Source organism: Copadichromis virginalis, linkage group LG19 (genome assembly GCF_057382275.1).
Source record: "Copadichromis virginalis isolate Kocher_CV1m ecotype Utaka linkage group LG19, C_Virginalis_male_GT1.1, whole genome shotgun sequence".
NCBI classification, from domain to species: domain Eukaryota; kingdom Metazoa; phylum Chordata; class Actinopteri; order Cichliformes; family Cichlidae; genus Copadichromis; species Copadichromis virginalis.
The window spans coordinates 2,186,033-2,205,760 of record NC_140636.1 but is presented as its reverse complement, the minus strand read 5'-3'; the positions used below and the strand labels follow the sequence as shown (position 1 = coordinate 2,205,760).

The window sequence follows — 19,728 nt, the reverse complement described above, 5'->3', positions numbered from 1 at the left end:
TATCCCCGAAAACAGACGGCAACACACGACACCAACACCAAGTGGCTAGTGGACAGCAGACCACAACAACCTCCCAGAACAAGAACCAGTCAACATCACAAAGACAGACATCTAACAACGCCTTAAAGTCTGTGCTCTCTCTGCTGTTGTGTTGGTGTGTGTCGGGCTGTGAGCTGAAAAGCTACAGCCGGCGGTATGTGTACAACAACCGTGTGTGAAAAGTGACCTATAAAGAAACATTGTCATGCAAACATCGTCGGGTCTGCCGTGATATGTTTACAATGGGACTTCTGCTCCTGAACCTCTGAGCGCTGTTTGTTTTTAACATAGTTCACAGTGAAGAACAGCCGCTGACATAATGTGGATCCGAAGATCCATAACTGGCCTACCTGGGGTTGAAAGTCTCGATAAATGCACGGCGTTTCGGCGGGTACACCGGCTTGTGTGACGCTTATTTTGAGCGATGAAGAAATAATAGAATATAATTGTATTTTTTATATTTCAATATCACAATAATCTAACAATTTAGAACTACAAGTTAAAAAAGAACTAATATAAATAAAATACACTTCAGCTAAATACTTCTAATTTATTTTCCCAAACCACGCAGAGCCGCAGTATAAGGACTAAAGAGCCGCAGGTTGCCGACCCCTGTGTTAGTTGGTTTCAGAGAAAGAAAAGAAAGCTGCTAGCATGACCCAGCTAATGACCTGACCCGAATCCAAGTAAAAATCTATGATATGAACTAAATCTCAGAGTACATAGACGGTGGAACCTTCAGGATTTGAAAACTGTTTGTGTGAATGAATAGGACAAAATTACATCTGAGCAATGCATGCAGCTAGTTTCTCCATATACGAGGTGTCTTGAAGCCATCATCATCAACAAAAGTTATTAAATTAAGTAATAAATACATCTCAATGCTTTTTCCTTGTGTCGTTTCTCTTTATCATACTTTATTTGTGAACATCTATGGCTTGATTTCTTTGTCTAGATTGGATGGGTTTTTACGGACTGGTGAGAATTTCATATTAATAGCACCTTTAGAAATATATTTTCTTATAACACTAGTGACATGTTCAATCCTCATTTTACCCACTGTATACAAGTACCTAGGTATTCCACAGGTCAACAGGAACCATGATAAAAAGGCACGAAGGTCAATAACAGCCAAATAACGCAAGAAGGGAGCTGAGAAGCCAGAACAGTATTGATAAGATCCAAACCATCAATACATACACCCTATCAGTCATTAGATACCCAGATGGAATAATAAGCATCTGCCAATCATGTCAAGACATCATGGGTTTACACTATCGAGGGACAGAGGAAGAGGATGGCATCATAAGGACAGCACTCAGCCTCTGGTCATGGCAGCATAAGAACAGGCCCCAAGCACCAAATCTATGTGGAAGGATATATCCAAAGTGGTCCCGGGATTATTAGGAGCTGTAACCCTTGCACTGGAAGAGTTATTGCAGCAGATTCTAAGCACATGTCACAGGTCTCTGCCCAGAAGAGTGCAGTCCAAGAAATACCTAAGTGATATGCAGAACCCTCAAACTCCCCAGCCCGTCAGAGGTCCCGAGCTTTAGGCTAACACACATACCACCCGCCTTGGGCTCAGAGGCAGATTTTTTTGTTGTTGTTTTTTGTTTCATATCACAGAAGTTGGTTAGTGTTCCATTTACCCAATTTTGAGATGGAGTATGTCATGTTGAAATATTCCTCAAAATAGTCAAAAATGAGCTTGGTTACATTTACTGCATACAAAGCTGTGCTGATCTGACTTGGCTGGGCCCAGATTTTCAACTGCAAAAGAATGAAAAATACAAAAAAGTGTGTGACAGTATAAATCCAACAGTGTGAATTAATGAATCTTATCAATACTCTGCAATAGTGGCATATAAATGTAAACTCACGGGAATTCCTCTGGCTGAAGTTCTCTCTACATAGGCAAACTGGTGCACAGCAAAACATACCAAATAGGTGCTCATTGGAACAGACTTCTGAAAGGTGGTTTTGATTTTATTGCCTAGTAGTTGCTGAGGGGAGCCCTGGAGATAGACAGCAAAAATTTATTTGGATTTTCTGCCCTATTATCACAAGAAGAGCACCATCTCAACTGTTGTGCTTTGAGATGAGATCGTCCTGTTGCAGGAACTGATAAACCTGACCTTGACTGTGTAACTGTCATCTGTGACAGGTGTACATACAAGGTTTACACTACACTCAGTTAGATGGTAAAAAATGTCACTCACCACCACACCAACTGAATTTTTTTATCACATGCTAAGATAGACGATGTTATGCTAATGGGTGCAAAGGATGATAATGCATGAAGACACAGCTAGCTTAAGTGAGAGGATTTTCTTGCTTCCTCCCTATTAAACAACTGGCATGTAAAGTGCCTAACACCAAAACAGTTGTTGACCTTGAAAATACTAAAATGCATAGAAATCTACTGGAAAATTGGTAAATATCGTTAAAAATGTATCAAATTACAGTAAATCATTGCGACTTTTTAAAAAAATCAGTTTTCCTCTGTTCATGCTCGACTACTAATGAACTCTACAGTTAGGGCCAGAGCTGTCTCTATTTCACAAGGCAGCTGAGGTCTTTCAACATCTGTTGGACAATGCTTAGGATTTTCTATGAGTCATTTGTGGCGAGTGTGGATGCTGTTGCATGCTGGGACAACATCCATCAGGCTGATATTGTCCAAGATAAATGTAACGCTGGACAACAACCCCCAACATTTCCATGATGTGCCAGCCAATCACAGGAGCGCGTTCAGTGAAACTGAGATTACCTAAATTCACCACTGACTGTTTTGCATTTTCAGGCATGTATACTTTTTCTACGACTTTTACTCACTGTACTTTTACACAAATACCAATTGTTTCCAATTTAAATACAGCACATAAAGTCTATTGTGATGGTAAACACACATGCTGACTTACCTCTACTGGCATGTTGGACAGCACGTTGTAATTAACATCATGAGTTATTGAGATGGTGTAGGTGGCTTTCTTGTTAGGTTCATCAAAACAGGGAAAAGACTTGCGGGCATCCGTTGGCTCGTGATCCGTAGCTGCAATCTTTCTGGTGTTCAAATCGAGGACAGATTATTGGAAAATGTAACTTTATTATTGGAGATTGTTTGAAACCAAATGTTCTACAATCTTTTTCAGCAAATTTTACTTTGAAAACTAATAATATGTGACAATTTAAACTAAAGAGTTAAGTTTAGAACAGTCATATTTGATTAATAACATCTTTCAGTTATTTTGTTCAGTTAGTTCTATACAAGCTAATGAAAACAAAAGTACCAGATGCCAATCCCAGCAGTACTAGGAGACTACAGGGGTTTTCCATTTAAAGTAGGACGCATAACCAAAACGTACATCTGTTTAAATCCCACATAATGTAGTGACTCTGAAGAAGTAAAGACCAAATAGCTGGTGAATTATAAAAAGTCTTCTATTGATAGTTTTTACCTTTTTTTTTAAATATTTAAGCCACGTTACAGTCTACAATCTACCTCAATAAAATATGTCATAGAACAAAATGACCTGGACCTCTTTAGTGTAGAAATTCCATCAAAGAAGGAGCTCAGCTACATAAGAAATACAAGTAAAGTCATCAGTAAATATGTATGTAAAGTGAAATATGATAGGATGACTAGACTAAGTCTAAAATGATGTTTTGGTATACAGTGGTAAAGATATTCTGTATCTGTTCTTGTGATAGCAAATCTGAAACAGATGTCAGAGAAAGTTTTCAGCTCCATGTCCAATGAGTGATGCAGAGGGCAGGATCCATTAATTATCCACATCCACTGACCACAGCCGCAGTCATGTGGAGGATATCTGTGTTGCTTAAGGATCCAGGAAAGAAACAGTTAGTAGAAGACTTGCTGTTCCTCCTGAGCCACAACCAACGACTCTGGTTTTTATCCAAGATAAAACCAGATAACACCAATTTTTACAACCATCATAAACCTGCTCTTGGTTGCTTCTCAGAAGACAAGTTTTACACAAAATATTACTCAATAATTAGTTTTCATTCTTAGCGGAACTTGTTTTATTCCAACATTTCAACATTTGCAACTTATGAACTATTGCATAGAATGTCCACAGTTATTTAACACCTATTAATACCTCCAGAAAAGACTGTAAGGCGACTCTGAATTTTCTTGAAAGATGCAACTATTTCATATGTTTTATGCCTTCTTGCTCTGTTCTTTTCTAATTCTTGATTAATAAAGATGTTTGTGTATGTTTGTGACAGAACTGAATCACATGACTTACTTGGTGATTCCATTCTCCATGTAGGTAACTCTGTAGAATCCCACCAAAGAGCCATTGAGCCAACCCTGGAAGTCTAGACTGAGGGTGTATACCTCCCCTGTGTCCAGGACAGGCAGCTCCTCTGTGGCCTCCACCACCACATACTGCTGAGCTTTGTATTCAAAGCAGCTTTTCACTGCCACTTCCCTCTGTCCTCCTTGGCTACTCAGCACCTTCAACCTTGGCAAGGTACTGACAAATGTCTCCCTGATGTGGAGCCAGAGATGACGGGTGGGCTTGGTTACTTCAAGCTGGATATCAACAGTGCCTGTGTAGGTGTCATCCTCTAAGTTCGGCTCCAGGTGCAGATTGTAGTGGACGGGATTCACATAGTCAGGTAAGCGGAAATTCCTCCAGTCCCCACTGGAGTCAGTGGAAGGCAGGCAGGGCCCTCTGCCAGGTGAAGGGGGCTGGGTAGGCCCCGCTGTGGGGGCTGGTGTGGTGGTGGCAGCAGGAGTGGTGTTGTTTGATCGAGAGAGACCCACCCCGAGGCCCACTGCCAAACAGCACAACACCACTGTTATGCAGATGATGACTGCATGCTTGCGTCGAATAAAGTAACGCTTCTCTGGCTTCTCCATGTTCAAGCTGTCAACCATGGTAACTCCCAAAATGAAAAGTCCACCTGACAAAAAAAATCCCAAAAAACAAAACACAGCTTTCTAAAGGTAAAGTGTTTAGCTGACCAGAGGTCAGAGCTGCAGGCTTTGGCTGCTGAATTAGCTGTGTGAACTGAATCAAGGCTTGCCTCTGTGGTGCTGAGGGGTGGAGAGAAAAATGAGAAGTGAAGAGTATCAATCTTTCAGACGGCCAGAAATCGGAAGGATTTAATCTGTCCTTTGAGCTTTCAGCACACCTCCTGTTAAACATCTACAATCTTCCTGTAAATCAGCAGCTAAAGTTCTTTTTTTATCAACTATGCTAAGCTGCAAAACTGAACGTGTTGTTCTCACGTGAAACTAAACAATACACATGACGCCTACATCTAACATGTGAACCACTGTGCATGTCAAAGTGTTGTCTGGTTTGAATTTGAAGCATCAGAGTCAAATTTCAAAGCGGCTTCAGCGCAGCACAGTCTGTCTTCTTACAGTGCACACACTGCAGAAACACTCTATGATCTGGACATGAGTCAGCATGTGGTCTTTGGTCAAAACAGTGATTGCAACAGAGACGTATGTGAAGCCAAAACAATGGTTTTATTGAACTGAGCCACGGTAGAATTTCCACAAATATTCTTCCCCTGCTCAGTTCTGTGAACTCTGGAAAAGACATTACTGAAATATCAATTTCTATCATTTCTGTCCACACAGATGATGTTTTGACTGGAAAACTAATCAGGGTGTAGAATTTTCATTGAAATCAACTACAGCTAAGTCTAGGATATGTAAGGGTGTTCATGCACAAATTCCTAATATTAGGAACACACCCAGAGAAATACCCAGTACAAAGTGTGCACTGGAACTACAGTAAGTGTTACGTTTGTTTGTTATAGTTTGTAGTATATAGTACTATAGTTTATAGTGGTAGTAGATAGACATTTTGAAGTGGGCAGTTGTCCATTCACACACACACACACACACACACACAAATCTGGTAGGCTGAATAGCCTCAACCAATGTGTCTTTTGGAAAGTAAAAACTTACAAATACTTGCTGTATTTGCTGTACTTAAGTAGAAATTTCAGGTATCTGTGCTTTACTTGAGTATTTATTTTTCTAGCAACTTTACTTTTACTCCCTCCATCTTTACACAAATATCCGTACTTTCTGCTTCTTACATGTTGAAAGCAGGCTAGTTATTTTAGGTTCAACAGTATCATCCATAGTGTTTATACTCAGGGGTTGAAGTGGGTCGGAAGGAGAGCAGGTGTCCGTCTTCTATAGCTACCTCTATAGAAGAGGAGGGAGTATGAACTGAGTTTTCTATTTAGTGTTTCTATCACTTTAAGAGAGTTAACTTCACTCAGAGATCAGGAGAAAGATAAAGACAGGACCGGAGAGGAAGAAGAGCGGTTCGATTTAAAGTGATGTTTGATAAACCGCTAATTTAAAGCTTACATGCGATGTCATTATTGGATTTCATATTGTGAAACATCCTGCTAAACTTTATCTTATTCAAATGTTGCATGAAAGTACCGTGTAGTTTTATACTGGGCAGTAAAAAAAAGTTGCTTCATTACTGCAACTTTTACTGGACGAGTTTTTAACCTGTGTTTCTACTTAAGTAAAGAAAGTCTCTACTTTCTCTGGTCTTTTGATTATGTATTTCATGACCTTCCAAAACCTCCCATAGGTGACTTCAGTGAGCACTTGTGATCTTTGTGAAAGCATGTACTTATTATATTTATGTAAGTGTTTTATAGAAGGTGTTGACACCAGGACGTTATGTAGTAAGTTTTGTTTCTACTGTAGTTAAAGTGTAAAAAAACGTTTAACAAACAGCTCATGTGACAGTGAGCATTTTGTGGATTTATTGGCCCTGTTATATCATACAGATAAGACAGTCGTAAATGTAATGGCTCCCTTATCCTTGAACTGTGCATAGGATCTGCATAAGAGACAACAATCACTGTCACTCAAAATTTTAATCACCGTCTAAAGTCATGATTCTTTCATGACGTTTATGAGACGCCATGAACCTTTTGTGTGTCTTATTTTTCACAGACATAAATCTGTTGGGCTCAGGTACAGCATGTTTTACCATGACCCTCACCAGGATTATCACAATGAGCTTATAGTGCAGACAGTGAAGTAAAAGGTGTGATATGGAGCTGCATGAGTGAAGAAGGCTGAGAGAGATTAGATTAAAATGCTTCAGTGGGTGGCTGTTGATGCACTGTACAGGTACAGGCTGACGCCATGATTGCCAGTCATCAATACAATAATAAGCATACTGCCAAAATGACAACATGGTTTCTGATGATGAGAACAGCTAAACTGATGGCTACAAGTCTGTCGCCTGACTCGTGTTCAAAGGAAACCTGTGCTGCATTTTACAGCAAAACATAGAGATACTTTGGTAAAAAACACAAAAGCCTGTCTCAAGGTTTTTGACGCTAGAAGTCAACATAGAGTTCTCTCTGTCTTCTTCCACATGTTCAGGTTCTAATGCATTTGTTGCCGACACCAGCACAAACAGGCCTGACTGTGAAGAGCAGTCAGGGCCTCCTGGCAGCCCTATGAGACCGGAGATTGGCTGTATGCAGTCTTCTCCAAGTTCTCTGGGTAGAGACCCATTGGCCATATTGTCCTGCAAACTTTGACTGCGACTCTGTAGAAGACTGCCTATGGTTCCTAAGTGCTGACAGGGTAAAGAAAACATGGTGGGAGCCCACTTTCCAGCCCTTCTCTGGCATGCCCCATCATGCTGCATCTTGGTTTTGAAGCATGCCAGGTTGAATTCGCCCCATGACATGGGCCCTAGCGTTTTCAGTCAAAGATGTCTTGCTTGGAGAAGACAAAACTGACCACTGCAGCAGGGTCCATGCTCACATATGCTGCTAATCTGGTACAAATCAGGCACCTGGTTGTCAGCGCCTGGGGTACCAAAAGCTCAAAACAAGAGTCAATAGCAGAATAAGGTGTTTGACACTGCAGGGAAGCTTTGTGAAGTTTTTGATGGGTGCATCCCACAAACTTAACTCTGCTGCTCAACTCACAAATGCATTTTCCTTATAAATGTGGCACCATTTAAAGGGAATAAACGGGCTTTTCACCTGTATAAGATTTATTGCCAAGAACACAAACAGGCACATTTTGAAATTTGAACTGAATAAAACTTTTTTTCACAAACATGCAGACTGCATCACAGAAACAACACGCACATTTTTGTCTTATGTTTTTATTTAGCGAGTAATTCACATTAACTGCTGCAACACTAGAGCTTTAACAAACAGTAATGTTTATTTCCTTTATTTTCCCACCGCCATGACCTCCGCTCTGTAACAAACACTGAGAAACTTCAGCAACAGTAAATCAAATTACAATGGTCAGGTAGCCACAGACTAGATCTATATCATGTTCCTGTCTCTTTGCATCTGCTGATTTCATTTAGTATTTTCTGACGTGCTCCAAAAAAGTCACGAGGCTTTGAGGTTTCTTGGCCTGGTTACTGGAAAATGGTGTGATACTTGATAGTATCTGATTATCCTTCACTGAGGGGACGTTGGTGATAGCTGAGATCTGGTATGGTTTCCTGTACTTTGATGGGGATTTGGAGGAAATCTTTCTGGACTTCTTTGGAAGATGGGGTAGTTTTGTGATTCCCATGACTTTCAGTTTAATCAGGGCTTCAGAAATTCCTGCCATGTTCCGGGCTTGGCAGCGATATTCACCAGCATCCTTGTATGATAACCCGTTCAGGCTGATAATCGACCAGCGGACCCCCACCCGCGGAGATTCCTGCATAACTGGAACAGAGAGAGTTGTACAATCTTAGCTCTCGGCACCCTACATTTAGCTTTTTGCTTTTAACTTAAAAGAGTACCTTACAAAGGAAGTCTTACAGGCCTGGGTACTCCTGAGTCCCTAACAAACCAGAGACCCAAAGAAACTTTGGAGTTACACATTAAAACAAGATGTAGTTAAAACTTTAGGAATGAGCTTATAAAATCAAAAGTTTCACTTGATTAAAATTTGGCCCATCTCATGTTCAAAATTATTTTCTCATGCACCTCTGGGCTGTTTTCATTGTGCATTCCATGTGTAGCTCTCTCAATGGAAGTCCTGTTCTGGGTGCTTGCACTTGTGCTTCTGTGATGGATGAGTGGTGAGTAAGAAAATATTATGTCTGTGTGGCCAAAGTCTCCTGTACTTCTGATGCAGTCAATCCGGCTCACAATAGCCACATAGCTCAGCTCATTTCTAGTGAATATTCTCTTGCAAGTGCCTCCGAGGGTTACAACAGAGCCCGATCCTGTGAATCTGATCCAACTTTAGCTTTAGAAAATAGGAATTTTTCATATTATTAAAAATGCTTTGCTGTAGCAGAAACCCATCGCCACCAAATAATCATCCATCCATGTTCTTACACAACATGAAGATCATCTCGAACGGGAGATTATTTCAATCACTACTATTGGTAATGCATAACTGTACTCATTGTACATTTCATTGTGTTTCTATATAATATTAATTATCCTGAGTCAATTTGTCACATCTCTGTCACAGAGATTTGTTTAGAAACAAGTTTGTTCCATCCGCTATGCTTCTCATCAAAGGAGCCAAACTCACTAAGTTGTATTGTGATCACTACTGAACCGCTGTTGTTACTATGGTACAGTTATTTTGTTTGTAGCTTGCTTGTTATGCTGTCGTATAGTATTTTATTGTTTATTTTATAGTTTATAACCTAGAAGTATAAGTTAAGGAAAAGACATTTTGTAATATTTACTTTATGTCTGTTTTTAGTTTTATGGGGGAAAAGATGTCAACCATTGGACTAACAACGAAGTAAAAAGCCCTGAACTTACTTCTGCCTCCAACATTCGTTGAAGTCGTTAGCTGTCAAAGAGTTATGGTAGTCATGTGACTGAACTTATGATAAATCCTGCTGAGGTAAAATAGCATAAACTGCATGAAACATGAAAACTATATTCATATGTGATGGAGTTACTGATAAATCGTGTGAAAGTACAACATAAAAAAGGAGAAAATGAAATGATGTGATTTTAATGAAGTAACCTCCTCCTTAGTTAAAGTAGGTGAAAACTCAGAGAGAGAGAGAGGCTGGACATTGGTTGACTGCATATCAACAATGACTGGAGGGAGAAAGAGAGGGAGGAGGGAGAAGGGGAGAAACTATATAACAACCCCATGCAGACAGAGTAAGTTGTCCTTCCTCTAGTTCTTGTGATGTTCAAGAAACACGGCCTGAACATCTGGCCCTGGGAGTCCACAGATTAAATTAAACAGTACTTTTCACACTAAGGAGATACTAGTGTCAGGCTGATCCATGCTCCAGTCCAATTCTCCTACCCGCATTTCCTTGACCTCAGTGATGTTTTTATTGAAGTCAAGAAAAAGAGGTTAGAAATAGGAGTCGGGAGACAGAGGAGACTTTGAGGCACACCCTCGGGCCAGTCGGAAAGGTGATTGGGGCAGAGAGGAAACATCTGGAAACACAGCTGAAACTCATCAGGAAAGCAAGACGAGAGAAGCAAAACTAAACACAGCGCACCTGAGACCAAAGACTGATAATCTGTGTTTGGACTTTTTTAGCTTTTTCATTTGCTTTTTCAAAGGATGTAGACTGATGCACTAAGCTAACAAACAAAGAAAAAAACAACACTTACATGTCCAGACATAATCAGTGTTGGTCAAGTTACTTGAAAAAACTAATCAGTAACTAATTACTGATTACTTCCCCCAAAAAAGTAATCCTGTTACTTTACTGATTACTTATTTTCAAAAGTAATTAGTTACTTAGTTACTTTTTAAAAACACGATTTACAACCTGAAGAGGTGATAAAGCGATAGATCTTTCAGCCCAATTCTACTTTTTCTACATAATCCATCATACAAAATGTAATCAAATGGAAAAGTCTCTTTTTAAAACTTGTTTTATTAGTTTTAATCTTTTAACTTTATGCATCAAGCAAACATTTAATTATCTGCAACATTCTCTGACTGGAATAAATTAGTTTAACATTTAAACCTATTTTCTGCACATTCCAGCACATAAAATAAAATATTTTTTGTGTTTACACTCAATCTTTCAAATAGATGCAAGTAAAACACAGCAGAAAATAAATAAAGTCAAAGACTCAGCGGTCCTGTTGCTCTATTTTCACCTGTAAAGCAGGAGTGGGGTAGGCAGAGGTTTACCCTGGTGCAGGTGTGCCGCGGTCAGTGGAAGAATCCGTGAGTTTCTCTGTGAGTTTCCCATTACGTCGTAGCTACTCGGTGCTTGTTTGGAAGTTTAGGGGTTTTTTCGCTGTAAAAAGAAGTTTTCTTCCCACGCACAGCGGACACTAATGTTTTTGTCACTTTTTATGGAATCAAACTCAAAGTAAGGTCAGTACTTCCACGCTTTAAACGCTGCACGCTCATACTCTCTCTGCACTCGATATATGATCCATTGTTGATCTGCACACAGCTGTTGTCACTAACGTCACACTCACTTACGTCACTGTCGTGAGACATTCTCGCAAAGAAATCACGGTTTTAGTAACGCAGTAACGCAGCGTTCCTACGGGAAAGTAACTGTAATCTAATTACCGATTTTGCAATAGTAATCCCTTACTTTACTTGTTACTTGAAAAAGTAATCGGATTACAGTAACGCGTTACTGTAACGCGTTACTGCCCATCTCTGGTCACCACACCCACGGTGTGTGTGTGCAAGTGTTGGGGTCCGACGTCACAGTGTTTAAAGTATTTCAAAAACTTTATCTGTTTGTCAGTGTCAGTGAGTTTTTGGATGTCTATGTTATGAGACAGGGAGTGCTTTCATGGCTTTCATCTGGGGTCAGGCTAACAGGCTAGTAACATCTTGTAACATGTTTTTTGACTAAATTCATCATGATATCTACTACTCATTACAACTATGAGGAGAGCCAAAAACTACGTAGGTTCAAATATTTGACAAATATGAATTTAAAAAGTCCAAACACAGAAACTCTGAGTCAGACTATGACAGCTCTGCTCTCAGCTTTATGATAATAATGTACATTGTGCACGTCTTCCTATTAAAACAGGGACTTTGGCTTTTATGAGTTAACTGATCTGCATATCAGGTGATGCTGCAGAGTAAACTCCATTGCTACTTCTACTATTACTTTTGATATTAATTATTAGTGGTAGTAATCATAATATTTCCAGTGCTGTAGTAAAGTAGTGTACAAGATTACTTTCTGCAGTGAATAAATAAAAAAGTAATAAAGGCCATAATATTGACATTTTAAATTCATCAGTAATGATCCACTTAAAATTCCCAATCTTTAAATTTAGTGCATCGCAGTGCTGAGTCTCACATGCATTAATGTCCTCTGACTCCGGTATTAACTGTCAGTTGTTCAAAACTATTGCAACCATGGAGTTAGGGAACCAAGGGATAAGGGTCTTTCCTCCCCACTGCTGTCAGACTCCATAATAAAGACTTTAACTGATCAAGCACACACATCCATACATATGCAATAACACTAAGTGCAATAATCCTTTCTGTCATCGTTGTATTTTTACTCAGTTGTATATAGTATTTGTATTTGTATTCTATTTTTATCTTATTGTATATTTATTTTATTTTATTCTACTGTACATAGTATATTATTTTATTCTATTCTGTACAGTTGTGTACTGTATTTATTCTTATTGTATTCTAATTTTTGCCTCATAACTTTTGCACTGTCCACTTCCTGCTGTGACAAAACAAATTTCCCACGTGTGGGACTAATAAAGGTTATCTTATCTTATCTTATCTTATCTTAAAAACTGGTCAGAACAATGAAACAGCCTACCTACAGAAACTGAAGTGTTCACTGCACTTCAGTTCTAAATACTTTAAATACCTTCTCCGTTATGGACGCAAATACAGATACAGTACTTTAAGTAGTAAGACAATCTGAATCACTGTATGAAATAAAAATGTTTATTAGAAGCGACAAAGCACCTGCACTTACAACTCTCCAAAATCCTAGGCAGCTGTTCAGAGTTGTCAAGGTTGTCTTGTTGGCAACAATCTGTACAGAAAAACAAATCACAGCATGACTCAACTAATTCTCAAATGTTAGTGACATTACTTGACACCCGAGCCAGCTTACTTGTGTAGGTTGAAGTTTTAATCCAAGTCAGTGTTGGCGTTGGGTAGCCAGTGGCGTCACAACGTAGGATTACATTGCTGCCCATTGGGGAAATTACCCTGGTGGCCGCAGGCTGGACTGAAGGCCTCATACAGCGGGACAGCTCAGCTTGGGTCTGCAGCAACTCTGACTGACTCAGAGACTTACTGCACATCAGCAACTGGTCCATAAGAACTACAGTACTCCCCAGGGTCATGGACAAAGACATCAGCATGGAGATCTGGCAGTCACACAACCAGGGATTGTCATGGAGACCTGGGTATCCAAGACAGTTTAACTTATTCACATTTAATGTCATTTGTTATTGTTTATTTAACCTTCATTTAACCAGGTTAGTCCTACTGAGATCAAGGGAAACCTGGTCTTCAACCGTGCCCTAGGTTGTACTAAGGGCAATTGGCCCGTTGATCTCAATGCTCTACTAGGAGTGTACAAGCTGAGAAGTTCAACAAGATAGCTGGGAGCAATGTTATTTATAATTTTAAAGGTAAGTAATAGTATTTTAAAATCAATACGGTATTTGATGGGAAGCCAATGCAGGTCAGCGAGGATAGGGGTGATCAATCAAACCTGCCAGTCAAACCTGCCAGTTCCAGTTAAGAGGCGTGCCGCCGCATTTTGAACAAGCTGCAGCCTGCGGAGAAGGGTAGATTGGAGGCCAAAATAGAGAGAGTTACAGTAGTTTAATCTAGAGGTAATAAAGGCATAGATACGTTTCTCAAGATCCTTACAGGGCATGTAAGGCTTGGCCTTGGCAATTTGGTGTAATTGGTAAAAGCCAGATTTAACTACAGCGGAGACTTGTTTATCGAGTTTAAAAGAACTGTCTAAGAGAACACCCAGGTCGCTTGCAGTGTCAGAAAGAAAGGTAGCAAACAGCCCAAGTGAGCCTGTTAGTTGGCCCCTAGGAATATGGCTGTCGAAAAAAACAATTTCCATTTACTTTTCATTTAAAATGAGTGCGTTACTCAATAAGCAATCCTTAACTTGTCTCTTACAATCAAAAATCAGTGTAGTGACGGTAAGACATCCTCAGTCAGATGAAAGTAAATTTGAATATCATCTGCGTAACAGTGAAAGGAAATTTGATATTTTTCAAAGATGCGACCAGTGTTGGGAAGGTTACTTTTAAAATGTATTCCATTACAGAATACAGAATACATGCCCCAAAATGTATTCTGTAACGTATTCCGTTACGTTACTCAATGACAGTAACGTATTCTGAATACTTTGGATTACTTAATATATTATCATGCTTTTTACAACAACGTGAATGTACTGTTGCTGTGTGATTTATTACTATTACTGAAGGTCCGCGACTCCGAACTGTAGTAAAGGGACCTCTGACTAATACGGCGGGGTCCCTGTCGGCTCGTAGCCGAAAAATAGCTTTACTTTGTTGTGTGGGTCAACTTTTCTGGCGAGAGACAGAGAGGGGCGTTGAAAGACTGCTCCAACGGAACTTATTGTTTTCGGAGGAAAACACGAACACGGTGTACAGTCGAGTCTTAATAGCTTACTTACAACGGGGCTCGTCAGGCTCTCTTCTTGGCTGCAGTGGTTATTATTATATTTACATGCTTCCAGCTCCCGTTTTTCCTCGATGATAACTCGTACCTTTCCACTCCCCTTTTTCTCCCTCCTCGCGCTCACAGACCCATAACGTGTATGGCAGTCCATTCTCCCAGCAGCACGGACTACACTGCCCATCAGGCTACATTCTTTAGAGCTATGCTTGTAGCATTCTGCCTGTTAGCTTAGCACAACAACAACAACAACAACGAAAAGGCCTCTCTCACCCAGGAAACACACAGTCGCAGAGAGAGAGAGAGAGCGTCGCCCTGTAACCATGGCAACCGTTACGCTGCCGCCTGGAACAACAGAACGTAGCTGTCAAACAAAACCCAAACAGTCATGACCCGCGACAAAATAAAACAGGAAAGTACCGCAGTGTAATCCATTTATTTCAACAAAGTAACTGTATTCTGAATACCACCTTTTTAAATGGTAACTGTAACGGAATACAGTTACTCATATTTTGTATTTTAAATACGTAACGGCGGTACATGTATTCCGTTACTCCCCAACACTGGATGCGACCTAGAGGTAACAAATACAAAGAAAACAACATAGGGCCCAACACAGACCCTTGGGGCACACCACAGGAAAAGGGGGCAACAGAGGAAGAGTAACTTCCCATCGTAGCAGCGACGGACCTTTCAGAAAGGTACGTCCAACTTCAGAAAGGTAACCAACTAAGAGCACTACCCTTAATGCCTACCATGTGCTCTAGCCTCGTTAAAAGGATATTGTGGTCCACTAAATCAAACGCTGAGGACAAATCAAATAAAACTAAAACCGCTGAGCGCCCTGAATCAGCAATTAAAAGGTCATTGAAGACTCTCAACAATTCCGTTTCCATACTGTGACGTGTTTGAACCCAGACTGGAATTTATCAGTGATGCTATTCACATCTAGATAGGCCTGTAGTTGCAAAAGCACAATTTTCTCTAGAATTTTAGCCAAAAAAGGAAGTTTGGAAATCGGCCTATAGTTTGCAGGGTCATTTTGGTCAAGGCTACTTTTTTTAAGAACAGGTTGTACTACCACATGTAGTATGTTACAAGAGTAAGTTTGATGTTGTTCTGACTGTAATTTATTCCAAGCATTTATTGCCAGAAATCTGCATGCTTCCCAATTCAGTCGGTGTTCTGTGGACTACAAATTGCAGAAGATCCATAGATCTGTGATTTTAACTTTCATGTTTTCAACAAGATGTTTCCAAGAGTAGTTTTATAAATATTGAATAATAATGGGACGCTCTTTTTTACTTACAATACTTGAATGACTCCTCTATCTGTACAACTGCCTGTGAGATCATTTGCAAACCACTCAAGTGCTGGTTGAGAAAAAACAATGGTTGATAAGCCAGTATCAAATAAACAACACTGCTTCTTATCAAGAGTTTCGGTTATATCATTTATGACCTTGCGCAGTAGCAGTACAGCAACAGCAGCAGTACTGTGATTTTTTATGGAAACCTGACTAAAAGGAGACAAGATGGCGTTAATGGCCAGAAAATCTTTAACCTTATTACTGACCCGAGATTCAAGCACTTTACCAGAACTGAGAGTTTAGAGATCCATCTATAATTATTTAAAATACTAGGTTCACTTTTCTTTTAATAGAGGAGCAACAATGGCAGATTTGCAATCCGAAAGAACTTTATTTGTAACCAAGTAGGTTGAAAATGTGACACAGTGGTCCAATTATAGTTTCAGCTGCTAGTTTTAGGAGAGCTGGTTTTCAAGGATTAAGTTCTTTTAGCCCTCATAACCTCTGTTGTTGTAAAGGGAGTCAAATTAAAAACCTGGGTACTGCTACTGCTTCTTTCAGTCGAATTGTCAGAATTAAATAAAATAAAAAAACAGAAAAAAATTATTAAAGAAATATACTAGATGGAAAATTAACTAGATTATGACAAGATAATAAAAACTTTATGGCCATCCAGAATTTCTTTGAATTTTTAAGGCACTATGTTGCAGAAAAATATAATTGAAGTAAAAGTACATTTGTTGTGGGCAGTCTATCCTTTCACTGGCACCACGCGTTAGTAAAACTATCCCTTAATGTGCATTTCACTCACTTTTTTTGACTTAATGATGACCACAACTAATAGATATCAACTGTACAATAAAAGATTATGTCTTACTATTGCTCCAAAACATACTGTACCCAAAATTCTTCTTTCCACTTGCCCTTCACTTTGTCCTGGAAGAGGAAACCAAAGATCCAGCAGCTCAGCTGGTAATATAGTCAACCTATTGATAGAAAAGGAAAAGAGAACTGAAAACTTGAGCAAATCTGTTGAAGATTTTGTGAAATTGGACCAACCTGTTGCTGGACAGATCCAGATATGTGATGTTAGGAAGGAAGAGAGCAGCATGGGCTGGAAGACTGGACAAACGATTGTTATGTAGACCCAGAGTCTGGAGACGGGGCATGTCTCTGAGTCCCTCCCAGGGAAAGGATGTTAGGAGGTTCCCATCAAGACGGAGCTCTCGCAGGGCTTTCAGGTTGACAAAGCTGCTTGGGTGGATCAGAGTTATTGAGTTATAAGTTAGCCATAAGAACCGCAGCTCTGACAGGTTGTAGAAGGCTGCCCTGGACACCTTGGAGATCGGCGTCTTTTCTAGACGAAGTTTGACCGTGTCAGCTGGGACACTAATGGGAACAGCTGTGATTCCAGGGTCACTGCACTGGACCAACCTGATGAGTTAAAAACAGGAGTAAAGTCTGAATGAATAAATCGTATACAAACAGGCAGATAAAACATTATGATCTGTAGTGACAGTAGGGAACGAGTTAAGGCTTGAGAGGTGGAGGTGTGCACAGGAAGAAGCACGACAAAAGCAAGTCAAGTGCAAGTGTGAATGAGAGCGAGGTGGAATAGAGGTAATGGACTGGTTCTTATATAGCTCTTTTCTACTCAAAGCACTCATTCATCCATTCACACCTATTCATTCAAGCACGTTTTTCTATGCTTTTTCTATTTAAGTGCTTTCTGTCACGGCACTGGATCAGTGTCCCAGTGTTTGTGTTTTTGGTTTACTGTTCTTTGATTATTGTTATTCATGGTTTTGATTATCTTTTGTCTTAGGTTCTTCGTGATCGTACTTCTCTCTCCCTCAGTGTATAGTCTCTATCTCCATGTTTTCCCGGTGCCTTCCCTGTGTTCCTCGCTTCATGTCGAGTCACCCTTGTCTCTGTGTTCATTCATCTCCTGTGTCTCCCCTGTCAGTCGTGTCTCCTTGTGAAGTCCGTGTCTTTGTGCCTGTCTTATGTTTCCTGTTTTACTTTGACAGTCTCATGTCCTGTCTTCAGTGTTTTCAGTTTTGCTTCCTCCCCATCTTATTATGTCAGATTAGTCCCAGCTGTGTTTCCCTCCTGTTTCCCATTCTCTCATTATTCCCTGGTGTATTTAAGGCCTGGGTTTTCCTCTGTCCATTGTCGTGTCATTATACCTCACATTGCTGTGTGGTCCCCTTCTTGCTCCTGGTAAGTCCTAGTTCTCTGTTTCTGGCTTAGTTTCCTAGTTTTGAGTTCCGTGTTTCTAGTTTCTAGTTTTCTTAGTTCTTTTTTGGAGATCTTGATTCAGCAATAAAGCTGCCTCCCTTGGTTTATTCCTTTGTTTTTGAGTCTTGCATTTGGGTCCTATTCTGCCTGCCACACCACACTAGCCATCAGCATCATCTAGCGTTTCTGTAGGTGCCCCATGCTAGCAGTGTCCAAGCATTTTTTTTTCCCCTTTTCATACCGCGCCCCCCCTGCAGTGGCTCTGCAACCCCCCTAGGGGGCGGGCCCCACACTTTGGGAAGGTCCGCCTTAACCAATGACATCTATTTGTGCAGGTGAAGAAGGCTTTCTGTGGGTGTTGCATCTTCACCAAACAAAAATGGAATCACTGAGCCACACACGGGGAACATAGTTGCTTCTCGTTTACTGAACCTTTTGTAGTCACATGTTCACAACATCACAGTGTCCGTCTACTTCCTACATCAAATCAAATCAATTTATTTATATAGCACTTTTCACAGGATAAAAACCACAAAGTGCTTCACAGAAATACATAAAATACATTAATAATAAAACACACAGCACAAATCTAATTAAAAGCCAATCTAAATAAATGAGTCTTAAGCTGCTTTTTAAAAGAATAAATACAATCAAGGCAACGTAATGATGGGAGAGCATCCCACAACCTGGGGGCCACCGCTCTAAAAGATCTATCACCTCTGGTTTTAAAATATGTTCGAGGGAATACCAACAGCCTTTGATTAGAAGATCTCAGGCTGCGAGAGGGAGCGTGGTTTTCTAAAAGATCAGAAATGTAAGCAGGGGCATCACAATTCAAAGCTTTAAAAGTCAAGACCTTCATGATATATCACAGATGAGATGACAAGATAAAAAACAATATACTGAAGCAGTCGACAAAAACACGGAGCACGAACAGCGGCCAAGCCGAACACAGGCGCCATGTTCATCATGTACATGACGCTCTTCTGTCTTCTTACATGACGGTTGGTCCTGGCTCAGCTTCGGCGCCTAACAAGCTCATCACTGGACCCACTTCAGTTTGCCTACCAGCCTGGCATTGGCGCGGATGATGCCGTCATTCACCTCCTACATCATTCCCTCGCTCACCTGGAGACCGCTGGAAGCACTGTGAGAATCATGTTCTTTGATTTCTCCAGTGCCTTCAACACTATTCTTCCCTCGGTTCTGAAGGACAAGCTGGTGAACTCTGGAGTGGACCATCTCCTCACTACCTGGATTTTGGACTACCTCACCGACCGACCACAGTATGTGAGGACTCAGGGCTGTGTGTCGGACAGGGTCGTCTGCAGTACGGGGGCCCCACAGGGAACGGTTCTGGCTCCGTTCCTCTTCACCATCTACACTGCAGACTTCTCCCACAATTCCACCCAGTGCTTCCTGCAGAAGTTCTCTGATGACTCTGCAATAGTCGGCCTCATCACTGATGGGGACGACAAGGAGTACAGAGGACTGACTCAAG

General features: G+C 40.5%; 2 protein-coding genes across 2 annotated transcripts in view; both read right to left on the bottom strand.

The window, feature by feature from the left end:
* The window catches only part of enpep (glutamyl aminopeptidase), a 30,689-nt gene extending 25,540 nt beyond the window's left edge, over positions 1-5,149 (bottom strand). Inside the window, exons 1-4 of the mRNA XM_085442006.1 lie at positions 4,314-5,149; positions 2,964-3,105; positions 1,923-2,057; positions 1,692-1,812 (exon numbers count right to left, since the gene is read on the bottom strand). Coding sequence (XP_085298132.1) covers positions 1,692-1,812; positions 1,923-2,057; positions 2,964-3,105; positions 4,314-4,951 — 1,036 coding nt within the window. The 5' untranslated portion in view covers positions 4,952-5,149. The remainder of the gene's footprint in view (positions 1-1,691; positions 1,813-1,922; positions 2,058-2,963; positions 3,106-4,313) is intronic.
* A 3,120-nt stretch (positions 5,150-8,269) lies between these two features.
* Positions 8,270-17,899, bottom strand: lrit3b (leucine-rich repeat, immunoglobulin-like and transmembrane domains 3b). Its single transcript, XM_085442387.1, has 6 exons — positions 17,877-17,899; positions 17,046-17,420; positions 16,887-16,972; positions 13,113-13,406; positions 12,972-13,031; positions 8,270-8,763 (listed from the first exon to the last, which is right to left on the bottom strand). The coding sequence occupies exons 1-6, from the start codon at positions 17,897-17,899 to the stop codon at positions 8,405-8,407; spliced, it is 1,197 nt and encodes a 398-aa protein (XP_085298513.1). The 3' UTR covers positions 8,270-8,404.
* Between the last annotated feature and the right edge of the window lie 1,829 nt (positions 17,900-19,728).